This window comes from Condylura cristata, unplaced genomic scaffold, assembly GCF_000260355.1.
Source record: "Condylura cristata isolate star-nosed mole 26May11 unplaced genomic scaffold, ConCri1.0 scaffold00029, whole genome shotgun sequence".
NCBI lineage: Eukaryota > Metazoa > Chordata > Mammalia > Eulipotyphla > Talpidae > Condylura > Condylura cristata.
In genome coordinates, this window is record NW_004567130.1 from 24,173,719 (window position 1) to 24,192,377 (window position 18,659).

Genomic DNA, 18,659 nt, shown 5'->3' on the forward strand with positions numbered 1-18,659 from the left:
ATCATACTTACATGTGTATTTAAACAAAGTTGTCTCTCAAAACTTAAAAATTCTTAAGAATTGCACAAATCTAAAGGCTTGAGCTGATCCCTGAAAATTTTACTAAAACTGAACTCGGGAACTTACTGTTAGATAACACAAAATACCTCTGTTTGAATTTTTCTCAGTGTGTATGTGTGTGTGTGTGTTTTCAATGTAGCAAAATACACAGTGCTTGCTACCTAAAATGTCTCCCTATAACTTAGGCTGAGCTAAATGCTTACTAAAGTTTTATGTGAAAATAATGATCGCAGATAATGTCTCAGGTCAAAAACAATGTGAACTGAAGCCATCACGGTATAAGCCTGATCGTAATCATGGCTTAAGTAGACACAGTGCCAAGCAATCTCATCTCGAACCTTTACACCTCCTTGGCTTTCAGGTTCTTTATTCGTTTCCCTTCCACCTTAACTTGGATCCTTGGCTCTATCTTATGTGGTGTTTGCTCACTGATAACGTCGGATTATTTCCCCAGATATATTTCCCAGCTTCACCAGCGCAACTTTTTTATTAAACATAGAATGAACAGTGAGCTAGGGGTGACATTTAAGAGAAAGATGTCACCTTGCTTACGTGCAGAGAGGGTCCCTCAGGACGGGAGCACTGTAATGAGGGGCTCTGTAATGTGTCAGTGATTCCCTGCCACACTTATCATTCACATGTCTCGGTGTTTTGCTTACCACATCTCCACTTTTCTTAATACGTCTGAAAGCTGTGTGTGAACTGAAAGACTAACAACTGTTTGGAAGCCTGTGGCAGAAATCTGTGGAATGAAATCGGTGCACCGGGCCATAATGAGATTAGGGGGTACCTGGTGAGGTGCAGTTGGCGCTGGGACTCACCCAGCAGCTGTGTCAGCTTCAGGCACTCCTCTCTGGCCTGCAGAGCCTTCTGCTGCTCCTGCTCCAAGTGCCGCCTGCTTCCCGTCACTTCTGATCTCAGTGTCTCGATTTCCTGAGGTACAGAGAAGAGGGAGAAGGCACCCATAGAAAATGTAGTCACTGGAAGTCAGAATTATCTCATTTTTATTTTTGCCATGAATGTTAATGTGATGAAAAATTATTAGAAAATTTAGGCTAGCTTCCATCTTCTGACAAAGGGAATTAACACAGCCAAAAATGCACATGAGTGAGGTATTTTTGGATCGTAAAATGAAGTCTAATTTTAAAAATGAAGTGATTAAATGAGAGCAGTCAAAATGGGTAATCTGCACTTTCAATACAGGGCTCAGCCCCATTAAAAATAAAATTAATTTAAAATTGCACTCCTTTGAAAATGCAACCTTTTTTTGTTTGTTTCTGAGATTAGATCACGCACAGTATAGTGAACTTATAACAAATGTGTGACTTTTATTCTGAAAGATATATTTATGGCTTAGTTTGGATGTTTTGAAAACTAAATAAAATAATTTGCAGTGTCTTAAAAATTTGAGGTGTAAAAGAAGACATCATTATGATGTTCTGAATTATCTTGGAAAGATAATTTAAGGGAAAAGATAGCATGAGAATTTTTAGGCATTTAGAATGCATTATTTCTGTGCTAAAATAATATATTTTTAAAAGGCTACAAAAGTACTCTAACATTAATCAATACAAATATCTAAAGTTTCTCAAAATTCATGATTATTTATTCTTTGGTCTCAGGATGAAATTATTCTTATCTTACTGGAATTCAAATATTTCAAAGTAAAAATACCTTGTATAGAAGATAATTTTAAATATTTTATACACCAAGTAGACATATTAAAATATGTAATTCTGATAATAGATAAAAATTTAACTATTAAAATAAGAAAAGAAAAAAGGGAAAAGTAGAAGTCAGAAAAACCTTCAAATTCAGCAGAAAGCAATAATCAATTTTAACACACAAAAAAACCAAACCCCCTTTTGGAAAACAAAATCATGTCTAAATAGACTATTTTATATTTAGTATTTAAGTATATTTCAAAATCTTCTCATGTAATTTTGAGTCATCCACTATATTTAACACATCAGGTAAGAGAAATAAAGTAATTCATTTTTCAACATTTACCACAATAAATTTTCAGTTAACTCCATTAAAACTATCTATTATACACAATAACAAAACTATAATAAAATAACTCATAATTTCTTGCACAGTGTTTATTTTTTAAAATGTATGCAATAATGATTGTATCATTTTCATTTGAAACAGATTTTCTGTATTTTTCAGATGAGAATACTAAATGGAAATAATTAGAAAAAAATTTTAAGCTACTAAAGTTATACCAATATGTTTCCAATCACATAATTAAAGTGTAATTAAAGAGCTGGAAAAACATAATGTAAAAGACCATTAAAACTTTTATTTACCCAACTCTTATGAAATCAACAAAATCAAATAAGCATACAATTGGAATTATATGTTGACTTTAAAACTTCAATAATTCATTATTTTCTATGCAGGTTTTTTTTAATGCAGTGTTACAGGCAAGAAACTACTAAATATTATTTAAATATAAAGTTTACATCGCTATATTTGGGAGTTAAGAATCCAACTGGGATATGAGACATGCAAACAGAAAAATACTATCAACGTGTAAAGGATATAAAAATAAAAAACACCAAATGCAGTTGCTAACCTCTGTGGCCCAGGTTTTAAATCTCAGTGGTGTCATCCCATTGGCCGGCACACAGGGAACTAACCCCTGTATGGTGCGACAGCCCTCTCCTGACCCTCCCGCTGCTCCCCTCAGCAGTGTATTTCAGTCGATCTGCCTGCTCTGCTCCCCACTCTGTCTCTGGCGAATCCTCTCATCCCCCACACCTCTGGCCTGTACCCCAATTCTGTAAGTATAACTAAATATTTAGAAAAAAAAAAACAGGTTAATGATTTCAGTTTTTAGCTTTTATAGTCACTTTTCCCTTTTGTTTTCTCTATATTCCTCCTATAAATGAAGCCATTCGATACTTTTACTTCCTGACTTATTGCACTGAGTATGATCCCTTCCAGCCTCATCCATATTACCGTGAATGTCATGGTAAATTAGTTAACCAGAGAGTGGCTGAGGGGAGACTACAGACGGCTGCCAGTAGCCCAGCTAGGAGGAGTCGGACACTGAGGAAAATAAAAGAGACATGGTAGGTGCATGGAAACAAAAGGAGAGATGCTGGAGTCAGCAAAGATGACTCCAGAACTTCGAATTGAGAAGACACAGAATGACATAGGTAGACATGGCGCGACAATTTTAGACACTAATATATAGTAAGTAGGTGTTAAATATACATCAACTACTTGCTTATTCTCATGTAGTGAAAAGTGAGGGTGCACTGGAAGACCACTAACCAAACCTAAAGGACAGAGAGGCCCAAGAGTCAACAGAAGTCAGGGTTTCAGACATAGCTCACTCCAGCTCTGTGACCTTGAGCATCTCATTCAACTGTGACCAATTTCCTTAGATTTAAGATGGGAGTGGGGCCCTCCCTGGTGGTGCAAGCGCAGCACTGTGAAGCTATCGCAGCCCTGCAGCACGAGTTCAATCCCCGGCCAGGGAGTGACCCACAGGGCACAGCGGACCTCTCCTGTCTCCCCGCTGCTCCCTCAGCAGAGTATTTCAGTAGACCTGCTACCTGTTCTGTTCCCCACCCTGTCTGGGGACACCTCTCAACCCAAGCGCCGCCGGCCTATACCCCAGTTCTTGTATGCATAAATCAATCTTAAAAAAATAAAACTATCATAAAACTTAAGTGAGGCGATGACTAGGTAGCAGATTGCCTAACGTATATTGAGACAGTAAGAGTTGCATAAAAGACAGGATCCTTTTAATTGCTGGGTTTTTTTTTCCCTCTTGCGTATGCTCAAGGTAAATAATAAATAGAAAAATACATGTGTGTGGATATAGTGCCATCAGTGGGCACTGGAGTTCCTGATAAGATTCAATAAAATACCCCCCGTATCATACCATTTTAGTGAAAACTGAATAAAGCTGTCTTATGATGTCAAATACAAAAAAGTATTTTTGTTAGGAGAGAAGGAAAACACTGCCTGCCTCTAATAACCTGTGCAGACAGAAGAGCTTACTGATGTAGATGATCAAAATCAACAAATCATCTAACCAGCTGGCCCAAGGTTCAACACTCAACTCCCTGAGTCAGAAAAATCTGCTATGGCACCAACCCCAACGGTTAGTATAGGCATCTCTTGCCAGAAAGGCCATATCACCCTGGCAGGGTAAATCTTTGCCTCACCCAACTAGGTCAGGGCTGCTTCTTTCACTCGAATGACAGACCGACAGCCAGGGGGTCAGCTGCACGTTGCTCCACATGACACAGTCAACTGGCGAAGTCTACAATGCAGCTTCCACAGTTCTTTTGGCGAACTGTGGAAAGAGAAGGCCAGATGCCTAAACACTTTACTAGTACTTCAAATCAGGCACTTGACCTTCAGAACTATAAATAGAGGCTGTTAGAGTAGCTATACCTCAGGAGAGTAGCAGAAAGGATGACCTAAGAGGAAGAGCGATCATTCCTGTTCACCTGTTAACTTTTTCCCCCTTACTTGCGGACATATGTTACCTTTTCTATTATTTATTAAATTTTCTAATCAGATTAATATGCTTAATGTAAGTTCTATAATACTAAACTGCTCATATCAAAGAAGGGTTTAGACTAGAAGATGTATCTTCCCCTTTCTTCTAGTTGAAGCCTTGAGGGCACTTACTTCTACTCTTCTGGAACATACTAAGAATGCTACCTCTTGATTTTGCAATATTAGGCATATTTTACTATTATGTTCTCTTCTGTTAGGTCTAATACCACCTACTCAACCTGCTGGACACCATGTAACAATTTTGGGCTAACCCCTTAGTAGCAATTGATTCCGTTGTATTCATTTTGTCCATAGTAAGTAATGAGTTTTGCACTTTTGTACTTAATTTTTTTTTAAAGATTTATTTATTTGTGCATACAGAACTGGGGTACAGGCCAGAGGCTCAGGGGCGGTGAGAGGCTTCACCAGAGACAGAGTGGGGAGCAGAACAGGCAGACTGATGAAGTCCACTGCTGAGGGGAACAGCGGGTGGGTCAGGAGAGGTCTGCTGCGCCATGTGGTCACCTCCCGGGCAGGCGGGCATCGAACTCATGCAGAAGTGGCTTTAGATTCTCAGTGCTGTGCTTTAACCCGCTGCGCCACCAGGGAGGGCCTGTACTTAATTTTTAACTGAAGCAATATTGGATTACCCCATCAGGTATTTCCCCCATAGTGCACACACCAGCAAATCACTTATATTCCACCACTACGAACCACTGTGCTCTCTCCCTTCTCTGTTCTCCCCTCTCCCCTCCCGTTCCTCACTCTTGGTGCTTCAACTCTGCAGTTAGCACTCCAGGGTTAGTTTTTCAATTTGTCTTTATCTAACTACTAACTTAGTTACTTTACATTCTACCACCTGCTATTTTAGTTTTCTCCTTCTTATTTCGCTTAGCATTATCCTTTCAAATGCCACAAGGGCATGGGTTTATCTTTTTGGATCACGGAGTGAGATTCCATTGTATATACAAACCACATTTTCTTAACCCCCTCTTCTGTTCTGGGGCACTCAGACTGTTTCCATAGCTTAGCTTTAGTACCCAGCACTGCCATAAACATGGGAGTGCAAATTTCTGTAAGAATTAGTGTTTTGAAATTTTGGGGGAGATGCCTAGGATTGGAATTTCTGGGTCAACGGCAGAGCCATAGTTCATGTTTGAGACACCTCCAGACTGCTTTCGTTCGGGGCAGGAGCAGCCTGTGTTCTGATGGGCAGTGGGGCAGGCCCCCTTTTCTCCATAACCACGCCAGGACTTGCTGTTTCTGGTCTTGTTGACATAAACCATTCTCACAGGAATAAGATGGTATTTCACTGTGGGCCTTCATTTGCATTTCTCTAATGGTAGGTAACTGTGAGCATTTTTTCACGTGTCTGCTGGCCATTTTATTCATTGTGATAATTATGGAAATACTGTTCACTACTGAGACAAACATTCTTTTGCTTAATTTTCTTGTATAGTATTTTATTATTTCTGGAACTAACTGACTAAATTTTAATAGTTTATGTTTCTAGGTAACGGACATATTTGTCCCAAATGTTCAAACAGATCTGTCAAATACCATGAATAATATTTTCAAATAACGAAACACATTAGATAAATTGCTTTAATTTTTTCCCCCTGAGATATGTTTTTTTGTAGCTATACCTGGTATGGTAGTATGTCTTGAGTCAAACATTACCTATGTTCCTATTAGAACTCCCTGTTTTCTGTGTGCCTATTAAGTCATCCTACTTTTTAGTTTCTTCCCTTTTTAGTTGAAGCACATTTCTTGGCAATTTTTCTCAGAAAGGATACATGAATAATACATTTAAAAATATTTGCATGTCTTTAAATGCTGTTATTCTATGCATACCCTCAACAGTTTGACTAGGTATAAAAATTATTTTGAAATTAATTTTCACTGAGAATACTAAGGAACTACTCATCTTCAATTCTAATACTACAATGGAAAAGTCTTATTAATTGTTCTATCTTTTGCTTCACCTCCCCCCAAAAAGCATTTATAATCATTTGATTTTCCTTGACATTTTGGAATTTCATAACTTTGGAATTCAGAATGGGTCTTTTGTTCATGCTTCATTCTGGGTTTTGAGGGGACCCTATTCAGTCTCTCAGCTTGTTTTCTTTAGTTTGCAAGTTCTCTTGTAATATTATTATAAGCTATCTTGATGTCATACATTTTAATATTTCCTCTTTCTAAAACTCCAGGAAACTGTTTTTTTTTGGCTCTGTTGGAATAATCATTCAATTTTCTTGTATTTTCAATCTCTGCCTTCTACTCTAAGTTTCAGAAAATTTTCTTCATCTTCAAAATATCTACTGAATTTAAGAAAAGATTTCAACCATGTTTTTTACTTTATAAGTTACTTCTTGTATTGTTTGATATAACATGCATTTTTATCTGTGAATTTGATAGCTATCATACCTATTAGAATATTATAGTGCTTTAAATATTCTTGTCTGCTCAATATATTGCTTCAGTCTGCATTAGACACTCTACTGTGTTAGAAACTTTCCTCAAATACAGAATTATTTTTCTTATTTAAGAACTAAGTAGTTAATTAAAATTGTACACACTATTTTTGAGGGTGATGTTCTAGTTTACAGTTCAGCAAATATTCACTTCCATCTCCCTCTATTGGAAGTGGAATACACTATCTCTCCTCTTTGTGCTTGGCCATCTGACTCCACTTGGTCAGATTTTCATGGCCATAAAATAAGCAGAAGTCATCAATACGTTTATGTGGTTTGGCTATGTTTTTGTATTCTGGTGACTTTCCATGAAAAACATCTCTGGATAGTCGCTTCTCTTTTTGTCTAGATCACAGAAAAAATACATGTAGTGCTGAAAGAAACCCAAAGGATAGCCCAAATGACCCACAACCCAAGACAGATCATAAATCAAATGCAGTTTAGATCAGGCAAATCTCACTTGACCTGGAGATTCATGACTATAAGCATAAGTGATGATTATTGTCTGTCATGAGGTTTTCAATATAAAACGACTGACAAGCCATTTTACATGACTGTGTACTTCCACAGCACACCAACTTAGAATTTACCTTTGAAACAACTGCTTGAAATACAAATGACTAGGTGTTCTGGGTCATAAAAAGAAAAAGTTTGGCCCAAAATATCGAAGGATCATCCAACCCTAACTGTTATCTGCCTCTACACCATAGTGACTTTTGATCTTTTTTTCCCTGTCCTTTTCTATCTCTTTAAACCAATATTCAAAAGTAAGAAATTAACATTATATCACAATTGGAAACAGACATTCTCTTGCACACACATGTATAATGTAGCTAGCATTTTGGAAAACAATATTAATTCTTTCTGGTTGGGAAACATTCAAATATTTTCACTCCTTTTTGTTCTGTTGCATATCTTGAAATAAAAAGCAACACTTCTAACTAACATGATCACAGTTTATTGAAGTGGAGGCTGGTTGTGAGAAACACCGAGCAGCTACCGTTCAGGGAAGGGGGTACATCTGTAGGCGACCAGCTCAGTCAGGGCTCTTGGGGAGAGGAGAATTTAACAGTGTAGAGGCAAATGCTTTGACTGTGGGAAAATGCACGTTGGGGCTAGGATGCTCACTGAAGGCGGGGTTGCCAATGAAAAGAACAGGAACAATGTACTGTATCACACTGTCCCTCCTATACTACTTGGAGTTGGTAATTTACCTTGTGAGCACAAGAGCAGCTTATCAGTGCAGTTACTAGTCTGGAACTGGAGAGAGGGGAAAAACCCCCAAAGTTTCCACAAATATAAGCCAGCCTCCCCACGTTCAGTCCAGTGGCTGGGGCCCTCCAGACCCTTCCTGCCACCTACTGACTCAGCAGATGCAAGATAAGAACTCTATACCACAGAAGGTGGCGAAGGTGGAAAAAGCAAAACAACAGTGCCACATGCTATCAAAGTCATAGTAGTTCACCGCTCTAAATGACAGCTATGGCTGCTCTTAAAAAATAGGGAAATTTAAAGCAGCAAAATGGACAAACAAAAATAATATGACAAATTGTACCTTGAGACCTCAAGTGTGATATCACAAGGAGAGGACAGCAATTACTATTTAACTCTGAAAGCGGTACTGGGAAAAACACAACTGTAGTAGGAGACTTTGATACTCCCCACTCAACAATGGAGAGATAAACTAGACAGAAAACAAACAGGGACATAACAGCTTTAAACAAAGAACTAGACAACACAGGTTGAAGAGACAATAGAGGGTACTACACTCCAGAAAGGATGAATACACATTCTTCTCAAATGTCTGAGCCATTCTCCAGAATTGACCACATTTTGGGTCACAAGTGAACTACCACAAACTTTTATGAATGTCAAAATAATAACAAGCACCTTTTCTTGCCTTCCTATATGTAAAAAAAAATGAACTAGAAGGAAAAGATTATAAATGGGGTCATTTATAATTACATAGAGAAAAGAAATAAGTATCTAGGAATAGATATAACCAAGGAGGTGAAAGACCTATGCAAAGAAAGCTATAAGACACTACAAAAAAAAAAAAAATAGAAGGGGACACATACAAATGGAAAGATACTGTTGTTCATGGATTGGGAGAATCACCATTATCAAAATGGCCATCCTATCTAAGCAATATATATATCCATTGCAACCCCATGAACATTTCAACAGCAATCTTCAAAGAAATGGAAAAGACATCACTGAAATTTATATGGGACAACAAAAACACTAAATAACCAAGGCAATCCTGGCCATGAAAAAGGGGGGAGATGGAGGCATTACAACAAACACAAAAACATTAATTTGAAGGGAAACTTGTACTTGTACTCCCATGTTCATTGAAACACTGTTTACAGTAAACATAGCACGGAAACAACCACTATGCCCCCAAATGGATCAGGAGGTGGCATTTATACACAATGGAATACTACTAAGCAGTCAAAAAGACAATCTCATACCACTCACACTAACATGGATAGACCTAGGATTATGACGAGTGAAGTCGGAAGGAGAGAGACAACACTAGATGGTGTCACTTATAAATGGAATATAGAGAAATTAACCAAAGGAAAAGATATAGTCAAACTTGATGATAGAACTGGGGAATGCAAGGGAATAGAGGATGGGGAGGGAGAGCAAGGTAGGGAGGAACACACTGTACCAGTGGGGGACCATAGGTGCCTTCTTTATGGGTACACTTGAGTGGGGGGTGGGGACTATATTCCCTAGAAACAGTGATATAAGATTTTATCTCAATTAAAAAGTTTTAAAATACATTAAAAATATAAAATTAATGTGTTAATTGGTCATACTACCCACTACTGATTGCATTGTTGTTATTCTAGCATTCTCCATGTGGAGAAATATGACTAAACATAACTAAAAAGATCTAACTAAATATGAAACCACACTAAGACAATGTTAATAAACAAGATGAAAGCTCCTTGAAGATAAAGGTGTTTTCACTATGTATATAACAATAAATAAATTTAAATGAATTGAAAATAATTGCTATCCCTAATGTTTAATCTGAGTTAAATATAGGAAAATTGTATAAATACATTTGAGCATATAAAGCTTATTTTGCACTTTTTGGTCATAAATATCTCTTATTAGATATTTTATAATACTCTCAGGCTCTCAATGAGTTAAAAATCTGAAAAGACATGTGTCTTTTCATGTGTAATATTAAATTAACAAGTTTTTGTAAGTTTGTTCAAAATCAACACAACTACCTAAACTTATTTGAAGAATACAAGTCATTACTTTGGAGAATTGTTATAATATCTCCTATTTTCCAGTTATGTTGCAAGTGTGATTTTTTTTCAGACACTTTATATCAATAAAATATTCAAGTATGCTTTTCAAAGTTAAATATTTAAAGGTAGAAATAAAAAGCACTGACAATATAAAATCACAATTTCCAAGAAAAACTGTTTAACAAACTGCTACTATTCTAATAATAAGCATATTTCTTCAGTTAGTATAACAGTTAATAAAAATTGTATAAAAATAAAGTTGACCCATTTACTTTTAGTCAGAAATAAAACTTACAAAACTACTTATCTCTTAGAAAACTCACAAATTTTTACTACTTTTAATCAACACCTTTTAAAACTCATTATTAATGTTACTTTCTTATGAGTTGTCCAAAAAAATCAGTTAAATGTTGATTCCTAAAGAGAAGGTACGAGGACGATTTTGAGCTAGTTTGCATCTGACTTTCAAGACATTAAATTACATTTGTAAGGTATTCAATAAAATTCCTCTTCTTTAAGTATTGTGCTGACTGAACCCTACTAACATGTACCTACCAAAAGGCCATTAAAACATCTCGGGGCCATAAAACATGTGGGAGTTAACTGCCTTGTTTACACTGACACTTTGCTTAATAAAAATACAAAAAGGCTTTAAAGAAGATAGCTTTTGGAATAGTAAGTTTCACTATCATCATATTTACATTCTTTTTACAGAAGTTAACAGGTTAACACCCAGATCAAAGGACTCCTGCAAGTCCACTCCACAGAACTAGAACTCAGCTTTGGACTTCTGTGGAACAAAACCAAAGTACAATGCTAAGTCAATTTCAACACAAACAAGTTTCTACTGGCAGTGATTAATTTTTAAAACACAAAGAAAACACATCATGTGTTCCTTCTCTGACAACTGTTATTCAACAAGAGGTCTTTCTTTTTGGCCTGTGCCTTCTCTTATTAGTAAAATTCTGTCAACCTCTGACAGTCAGAGCAAATGCAATAAGACTCAGCAGCCCCCTTTTATAAACAAGTTGTATAAGACCAAACATACTGATATTTTTCATTAGGTCTTATGTTTATCAATATTATTGATAAGCACAGATACTAGGCCAAAATAAAATGTTTCTTTTAAACAAATATCTCATTGAGACCCATTTAAGATCGTCTAGTATATCACTTCAAATGGAATGATCTCATTTTATAGGAAATAACATTTTTAGCTTTTTATTAGATCAGTTCCAATGGTGAAGAAAACCAGTATCTAGTCCAAACCACTTCATAGTACTGATCCTCTGGGGAGTACTGAGTCTCTCTGTGAGGTCACATCTCTTGATACCCAGTGTGCTGATGACACAGGACAACCTCATGCTCTGGCTCTAATCATCTAAGAGAATAAGAGAGAATATTACGGAAGCATACCTTCAGCACTCAAACTTACGGGCTCTCCTCTGAACGTCTGTTTGGATTCAAAATATTCTTAACATTAGAACAGCATATTCCACTCACCTCTCAGCCTCTATAGGTTACACAAACACAGAGACAAAAATGCATCTTGTTCCACTGGAAAACTGAACAATTTAACCTGATCTCACTGGAAGGTTTTCCTCAAAATTAATGAAGTGTTCTTAGATGAGGAAGAAAAAGCAAATTTTAACAACAAAACCAGATTTATTTTTAGAGCTATAACTGATTGAAAAAAAAAAAAAAACCCTTCTGTACTGAGACATGGTGTACGTGATCTCACCTTATGGAGAGTTTTTAGAAAATTCACTTAGCTGTGGACTATATAAATATTTCTGTAAAATCTATTTGGGGAACTTAAATTTATTGCACTCCAATTTAACTAAAAAAATAACCTGTATTTTCTAACTAATTTCAGCAAGAAACATCCAATGTCAAGAAGATGCTTTCATTAGTTAATATTTTAAATATATTTCTTACAAATTAACAGCATGCACATACAAAAGAATAAATTTATTGATCATCTGTTCAATCACAACAATCCGATAATAGGTACAGTTTTTCATAGCTTAGAAAATAACTTTCATAAATAGTATGAAAAGCCTATGTATGACCATGACAACAAGTACTGGTTAGGGCCAGCACACATTAAAACTGAGATATAAGGGCCCTCCCTCGTGGCTCAGTGGGTTAAAGCACAGCACGAAGATGCTAAAGCCACTTCAGCATGAGTTCGATCCCCGGCCCAGGAGGTGACCACATGGCACAGCAGACTTCTCCTAACCTCACCACTGTTCCCCTCAGCGATCTATTTCCGCAGTCGGCCTGTTCTGTTCCCCACTCTGTCTCCAATGAATCCTTTCACTGACCCTGTACCTCTGACCTGTACCCCAGTTCTATATGCATAAATAAATCTTTTTTTTTAAATAGAGATAGAATTAACATAAAGTGAGTGAACGTTAGGTGTATAACATTCTTGACATATGTACTTGGATAGAACACTTTTAAAAGACAAGTAGACAAATACAATGAACAGATATAATGAAGAGAAGAAATCTCACCAAGTGATTTTAGAGACTGCAAGTCCTCAAATATCCAATACACTTCATTTACCCAGATTACTTCAAGGACGAAATTGGAATCTCAGCCAAGCCCATTTCCTTCAGTCAGGGCTTTCCCAACACATGTTTGAATCTTGCAGCTACAAATCTACTCCATATTCACAAAGACACTTTGACCTACCCACCCTACCCCACACCCATGGACCTAATCGCGGTGAACCTAAATGACCACTAGGCACTGAAAACACCGGATAGATAGAGAAGTCAGAGTACACAACCGCAACTAACATCGTCAAATGGAAGAAACAAGATATTTCAGACTAGACAAATACCAACAAAATTATAACAAATTCCATGAAGGTAACAAAGGCTTCTGTACACAAAAGAATAACATGGAGTTGGGGAGTGACACATTAGCGAGAGAATGGGAAACATTTGCATGGAAACCAAATAAAGAAATGAGCACAGGAACAGTGGAGATCATGTACAGTACATGAATGCCCCGAAGCCCTGGCATATTTAAGAAGCTGAAGGGAAACTGTGGAGGTTCCACTGTCTGGAAATCGGAATCGGCAAGAAGAGAAAAGACAAGTAGTAATCACATTACACAGGGTTTCCAAAACTGTGGAAAGAAGCCTGGGTTTTTATTTCTAAATGCAAAGTTCAAAAAAAAGATGCAAAAAAGAAAATGATTAATCACAAAAATAGAAAATACATGCAAATGAGAAGGCACTTCAAGTTGTTAATTGGAGAAATAATTCAATTAACATTTTACTTTTGCTTCTGGGTTGTGAACGACCGAGGGGGCGTGCCTGCATGAATCTAATATTATGGTGGAGGAAGGGAGAGAGTAAGTAAAATACATGAGTGCAGTATTGAGTAACAAGACAGAATGGTGAATGGGGATGCTTGAATAGTGCAGGACTTAAAAGAAGGCGGTCAGGGACAAGCTCACGGAGATGACGTCAAGCAGTGACACCAGGGTAATAAGCTCCTGTTCTATTGATCACACGGGGTGAGGGGGACAAATACAAAGATCCTGAGTGGGAGTGTATCTGCTGTATTTGAGAACCATCCAGAAAGTTAGTGTAGCTAGAATGGAGTGAGGAAGGGGAAAAGCAGGTAAGGGCAGAGACAGACAAACTAATAGGTCACCTAATAGGTCAGGGAGAGCACTGACTTGCAAGATCACAGTACCCACTAAATTGGTGTACGCAAAAGTGCCAAGAGATGCTGCAGCTTTTAACAGGACCCCTTTTGCTGTGAGGGGACTAACATGGGAAGGAGAAGAAAGGAAGTCCGAGGCACTTCTGGCCAGCGAGCCCAGCCATAGGCACCAGGATTCTGCTTGCTCAGCAGACTGATTTCCCTGGGCAGACTACAGGCTCTGGCTGCCAAGGGGTAGCTGCAGGGCGAACCAACGAATCACTCCCGAAGCCAGGTGCAGGCAACCTGTTTGCTCTTTGCTCAGCAGGCAGCATTCTTCAAGGAAACTTATACTGTACTCTCTGGCTGCTCCAGCTGGGAGCTACAGGGAAGGAGAGAAGCTGGTGAGGGAGGGAGAGGCAGTAACTTCTGACCCCAGAAGCCAGTCTAGGTAACCTAGGCTCATCAGACTTATCCTCCCAGAAGACCTTTACTCTCCAGCCACAGCAAGTGCTTCTGGAAGTCTGGTAGAACACGCCAGAGGAGCCCAGAACCTTTCCTGACTCTCCAAACCATTCACAAGCAGCCCAGTTGTTCAGCAGGCTGTGCTGTTCCGGATGTCTGCACTCTGACTGCGTGAGCTGGGAGGTGGCCTCGAGGTCACTCTCAGCGACAGCTGAGTCCTGATCAGGATACTGCTCTCTCCAGGGACTGGCAGTATCTGACTGCAGCAGGGAAGCATTAGAGATAGTGTGGGCGAAGTGGACACATCTCCTGACTCCTCAAGATAGACACTAACAACCTGGGTGCCCTTTGGTTTGTAGGTTGTGCTGTCGGCTGTGCTCTTTGGGGAGGTTTGCCCTCTCTGGCTGCACATGGTGGGAACTGCTAGGAAGCGCAGAAATTGCTGAAGAGGGGATAGGTGAGTGCTTCTCTCCACCACCGAAACTAGTCATAGATCACCCTTGTGCTGGCTGTTCAGAAAGCCATGCTCTCATTGGGGGGGGTACGTACTCTCTCGCCTGAAAAATAACACAATAAAAAAGGGGTGATTCATGTTTATGGCTGCTTTATTTACAAAAGGAAAGCCATGGAATCAACCCAAATGCCCAAAAGTAGACGACTGGATTAAAAAGATGTGGTACATAGACACATGGAGTATTACTCAGTGATCAAAAAAGATAAACTCATGCCCTTTGCAGCAACATGGATGGAGCTGGAGGAATCATGCTGAGTGAAATAAGCCAGAAAGAAAAGGAAAAATACCAGGTGGTTTCACTCATATCAGGAGAATAAAGGACCAGGGGGGAAAATTATAACAATAATAATAAACAACTATCATACCACCCACAGTATCACAATTCTGGTGAAGTCTGGTGTCCTGATGTCCTTGAAGGAGCACCCCAAAGATATACCTGCCAGTACCAGTGGCCTAGAGGCCCGGTGCATAGAACAAGTTTGAAAAAAAGCAACAGGGAGAAGGAAAAATACAAATAACCAAGCAAGCTGTCTGGGAAAGGACATACCAGAAAATCAGCCCCGGACCTCAACAACAATGACATGCAAGAACAACTCTGTCTGAGAGAGAATTCCAAATTGCCATGATTTAAAAAAAAATAATAAAGAAAAGGAAAAGAAAAATATGAGAAATGTAATGAAAACAGAATTGCGGAAATGTAAGACAAATTAGTATTCTTGAAGATAAAGATATAAAATAAACCAGAGAAAGAAAAGAGAGAGGTACAAAGGAAAAGAAGAATAAAGAAACACTTCAAGAACTGACACCATAAGTAAAGGAAATATAAGAGTTGAAGGATCCCAGAAAGTGAGGAAAAAGACAGAGACAGACAGCCTTACAAATGAATTACATCAAACATTCAGAAATGAACTAGTGCTTGTCTTACACAAAACATTTCAAAACATTGAAAAAGAAGGAATACTACCAAATACGTTTTCTGAAGCCAACATTACACTATTCCAAAACCAAAAACAGCACACAAAAGAGATAACTACAGGCCAATCTCCCTAATGAACATTGATGCAAAAATACTCAATAAAATCCTAGCCAGCAGAATCCAAAAATGCATCAAAATGATAATATAGCACAACCAATTGGGATTTATTCCAGGGGCACAGGATGGTTCAACATCTGAAAATCAATTATTGCAATCCAGCACATTAGCAAAAAGAAAAATAAAGACTATATGGTCATATCAGTAGATGCTGAGAAAGCCTTTAATAAATTTCAACATCTGTTTATGATAAAGGTCTCAAAATCCTCAGGGTAGAAGGAACATACCTTAACATATTAAAGGCCATATATGACAATCCCACAGCCAATGTTACTCTCAATGGTGAAAAGTTAAAAGCCTTTCCTTTAAGATCAGAAACAGGTATCTACTCCAGGCATTGCTTTTCAATATAATACTGGAAATCCTAGCCAGAGCCTTAAGACAAGAGAAACACATACGAGGAATTCAAACAGGGGAAGAAGTGAAATGATCATTATTTACAGACAACAATAATATCCATAGAGATCACTAAAAACTCCAAAGGAAAACTTAATTAAAATAATAAACTAATTTAGTACGGTGGCTGGATACAAAATCAACATACAAAAATCAGCAGCCTCCTTATAGGCGAACAATCAATCCAAAGAAGAAGAATTTAAGAAAACCATCCCATTTACAACTGAAGCAAAAGTGTCTAATATCTGGGAATAAACCTAACAAAGAAGGTAAGTGACCTATACAAAGAAAACTATAAAACATTGTTAAAAGAAGTAGAAGAAGACACAAAGAAATGGAAAATCATCCCCTGCTCATGGGTGGAAGAACTGACATTATTAAAATGCCCTTCCTACCAAAAGCAATTTCAAAACAATCCCTATAAAAGTCTCAATGACCTTCTTCAAAGAAATAGAATAAATATTGATGAAATTCACATGGAACAACAAAAATCCTGGAGTTGGCAAAAATCTGTCTAAAAAGGAGAATGGAGGGTCACACACTCAGCCTTCAAACTGTACTGCATTTTACTGAACTCCTGAACCATTCCTTAATTAACTCCCATTCTGCTGCCAGAATCTAAGAGTTGTGTTTTGCTTTATTTGTTAATTTGCTTTGTTCTTTATCTTCCACCTGAAGGAAATCACACTGTACTTGTCTTTCTTTCTCTGCTTGACTTACTCACTTTTGAACATAATTTTCTCAAAGCTTATGCATATGTTATTGTAAATGGCAAGGTTTCATTCTTTTTATGACTGTATAATATTTCTTTCAACCCCAGCTTGAATTATGGTTCCTAAAACCAGTAAATGCTATTATTTGCATACTTTATTAGTATGGAGAAAAGGTGGGGAAGAAAAAAATAGCAGAACTTCAGTTGTAAGAAAGATACAAAGACTTTCCATTTCACTCGCAGAAGACTCATTCAGAATCTCTCAGGAATGGCAGAAGGCAGACCAGAAATAAGGATCTGCTTTTTTTTCCTCTAAAAATCAAATACTAGGCCCCTCCCTGGTGGTGAGTTAAAGCACAGCACTATGAAGCTAGCCACAGCTGCTTTAACAGGAGTTCGATCCCCAGCCAGGGAGGTGACTCACATGGCACAGTGGACTTCTGTCTTTCCTGCTGCTCCCCTCAGCAGTGCACTTCATCAATCTGCCTGTTTTGCACCCGACTCTGTCGGGTACATGCACCCCTGTCATGTACACCTCTCTGTTCTGTATGCATAAATGAGTAAGTCTTTAAAAAAAAATTAAATGTTAGTGTAACTGATCCACTTCAGTACAATGTTAACACAAAAAGGATTAAATTATGTTGACCATCTGTTAAGAGGAATAATAAGAACATCTAAACACCTTGCAATTTTGTAACAGTCATGAGCAACCTGCAGTTACATCTAGAATCTCTGTCGAAGTCTTTCTGGACTCCAGTGAGAGTCAGGAAAATATGCCAAGTGAAGTCTCTATTATAATTAAGGGTTGTTGATGCTGTTTTTTAATTCTAATCCTTAAAAAAATATCCAGAGTGGCCCTCCCTGGTGGCGCAGCGGGTTAAAGCACAGCACTGAGAAGCTAAAGCTGCTTCCGCATGAGTTCGATTCCCGCCTGCCCCGGAGGTGACCACATGGCGTGGCAGACCTCTCCTGGCCCGCCCGCTGCTCCCCTCAGCAGTGTACTTCGTCTATCTGCCTGTTCTGTTCCCCACTCTGTCTCTGGTGAAGCCTCTCGCCGCCCCTGAGCCTCTGGCCTGTACCCCAGTTCTGTATGCACAAATAAATCTTTAAAAAAAAAAAAAAAGTCACCAATGTTTAAAAAAAAAAAAAAATATCCAGAGCCTTAATGTCATCATATTCTGGGTCGGCTATAACTTCCCAACTTGGATATCTAACTGCCAACTTTATATATAGCAACATTTATGAGATATCAAGTGAAAATTGAAATTGAAAGCATTAACTGTTAATGCTGAATTTCTTAAACAAGAGCACAAACACGCTTTCCCTTGTATATGAAGCCCTTACTAGCCACATTTAATTCCACAGATTTCATGAATGCTGCATATTCTTCCAAAATACTAATTTGGACAGTTTGCTATTGCCCAAAATCTTTCCAGTAGAACTTCATTCTTAATTCAGAGTAGAGTTTTAATACTGCA

General features: G+C 38.0%; 1 protein-coding gene across 5 annotated transcripts in view; it reads right to left on the reverse strand.

The window, feature by feature from the left end:
- SDCCAG8 (serologically defined colon cancer antigen 8) overlaps positions 1-18,659 on the reverse strand; it is a 172,980-nt gene that overhangs the window by 94,630 nt on the left and 59,691 nt on the right. For all 5 annotated transcript variants that reach the window (XR_001145907.1, XR_001145908.1, XM_012730926.1 and 2 more), the window contains exon 13: positions 851-993. Coding sequence is in view for 3 of the 5 variants with exons in the window: in XM_012730926.1 (XP_012586380.1) it covers positions 851-993 (143 nt within the window). In the remaining 2 variants the exon portion in view is untranslated. The remainder of the gene's footprint in view (positions 1-850; positions 994-18,659) is intronic.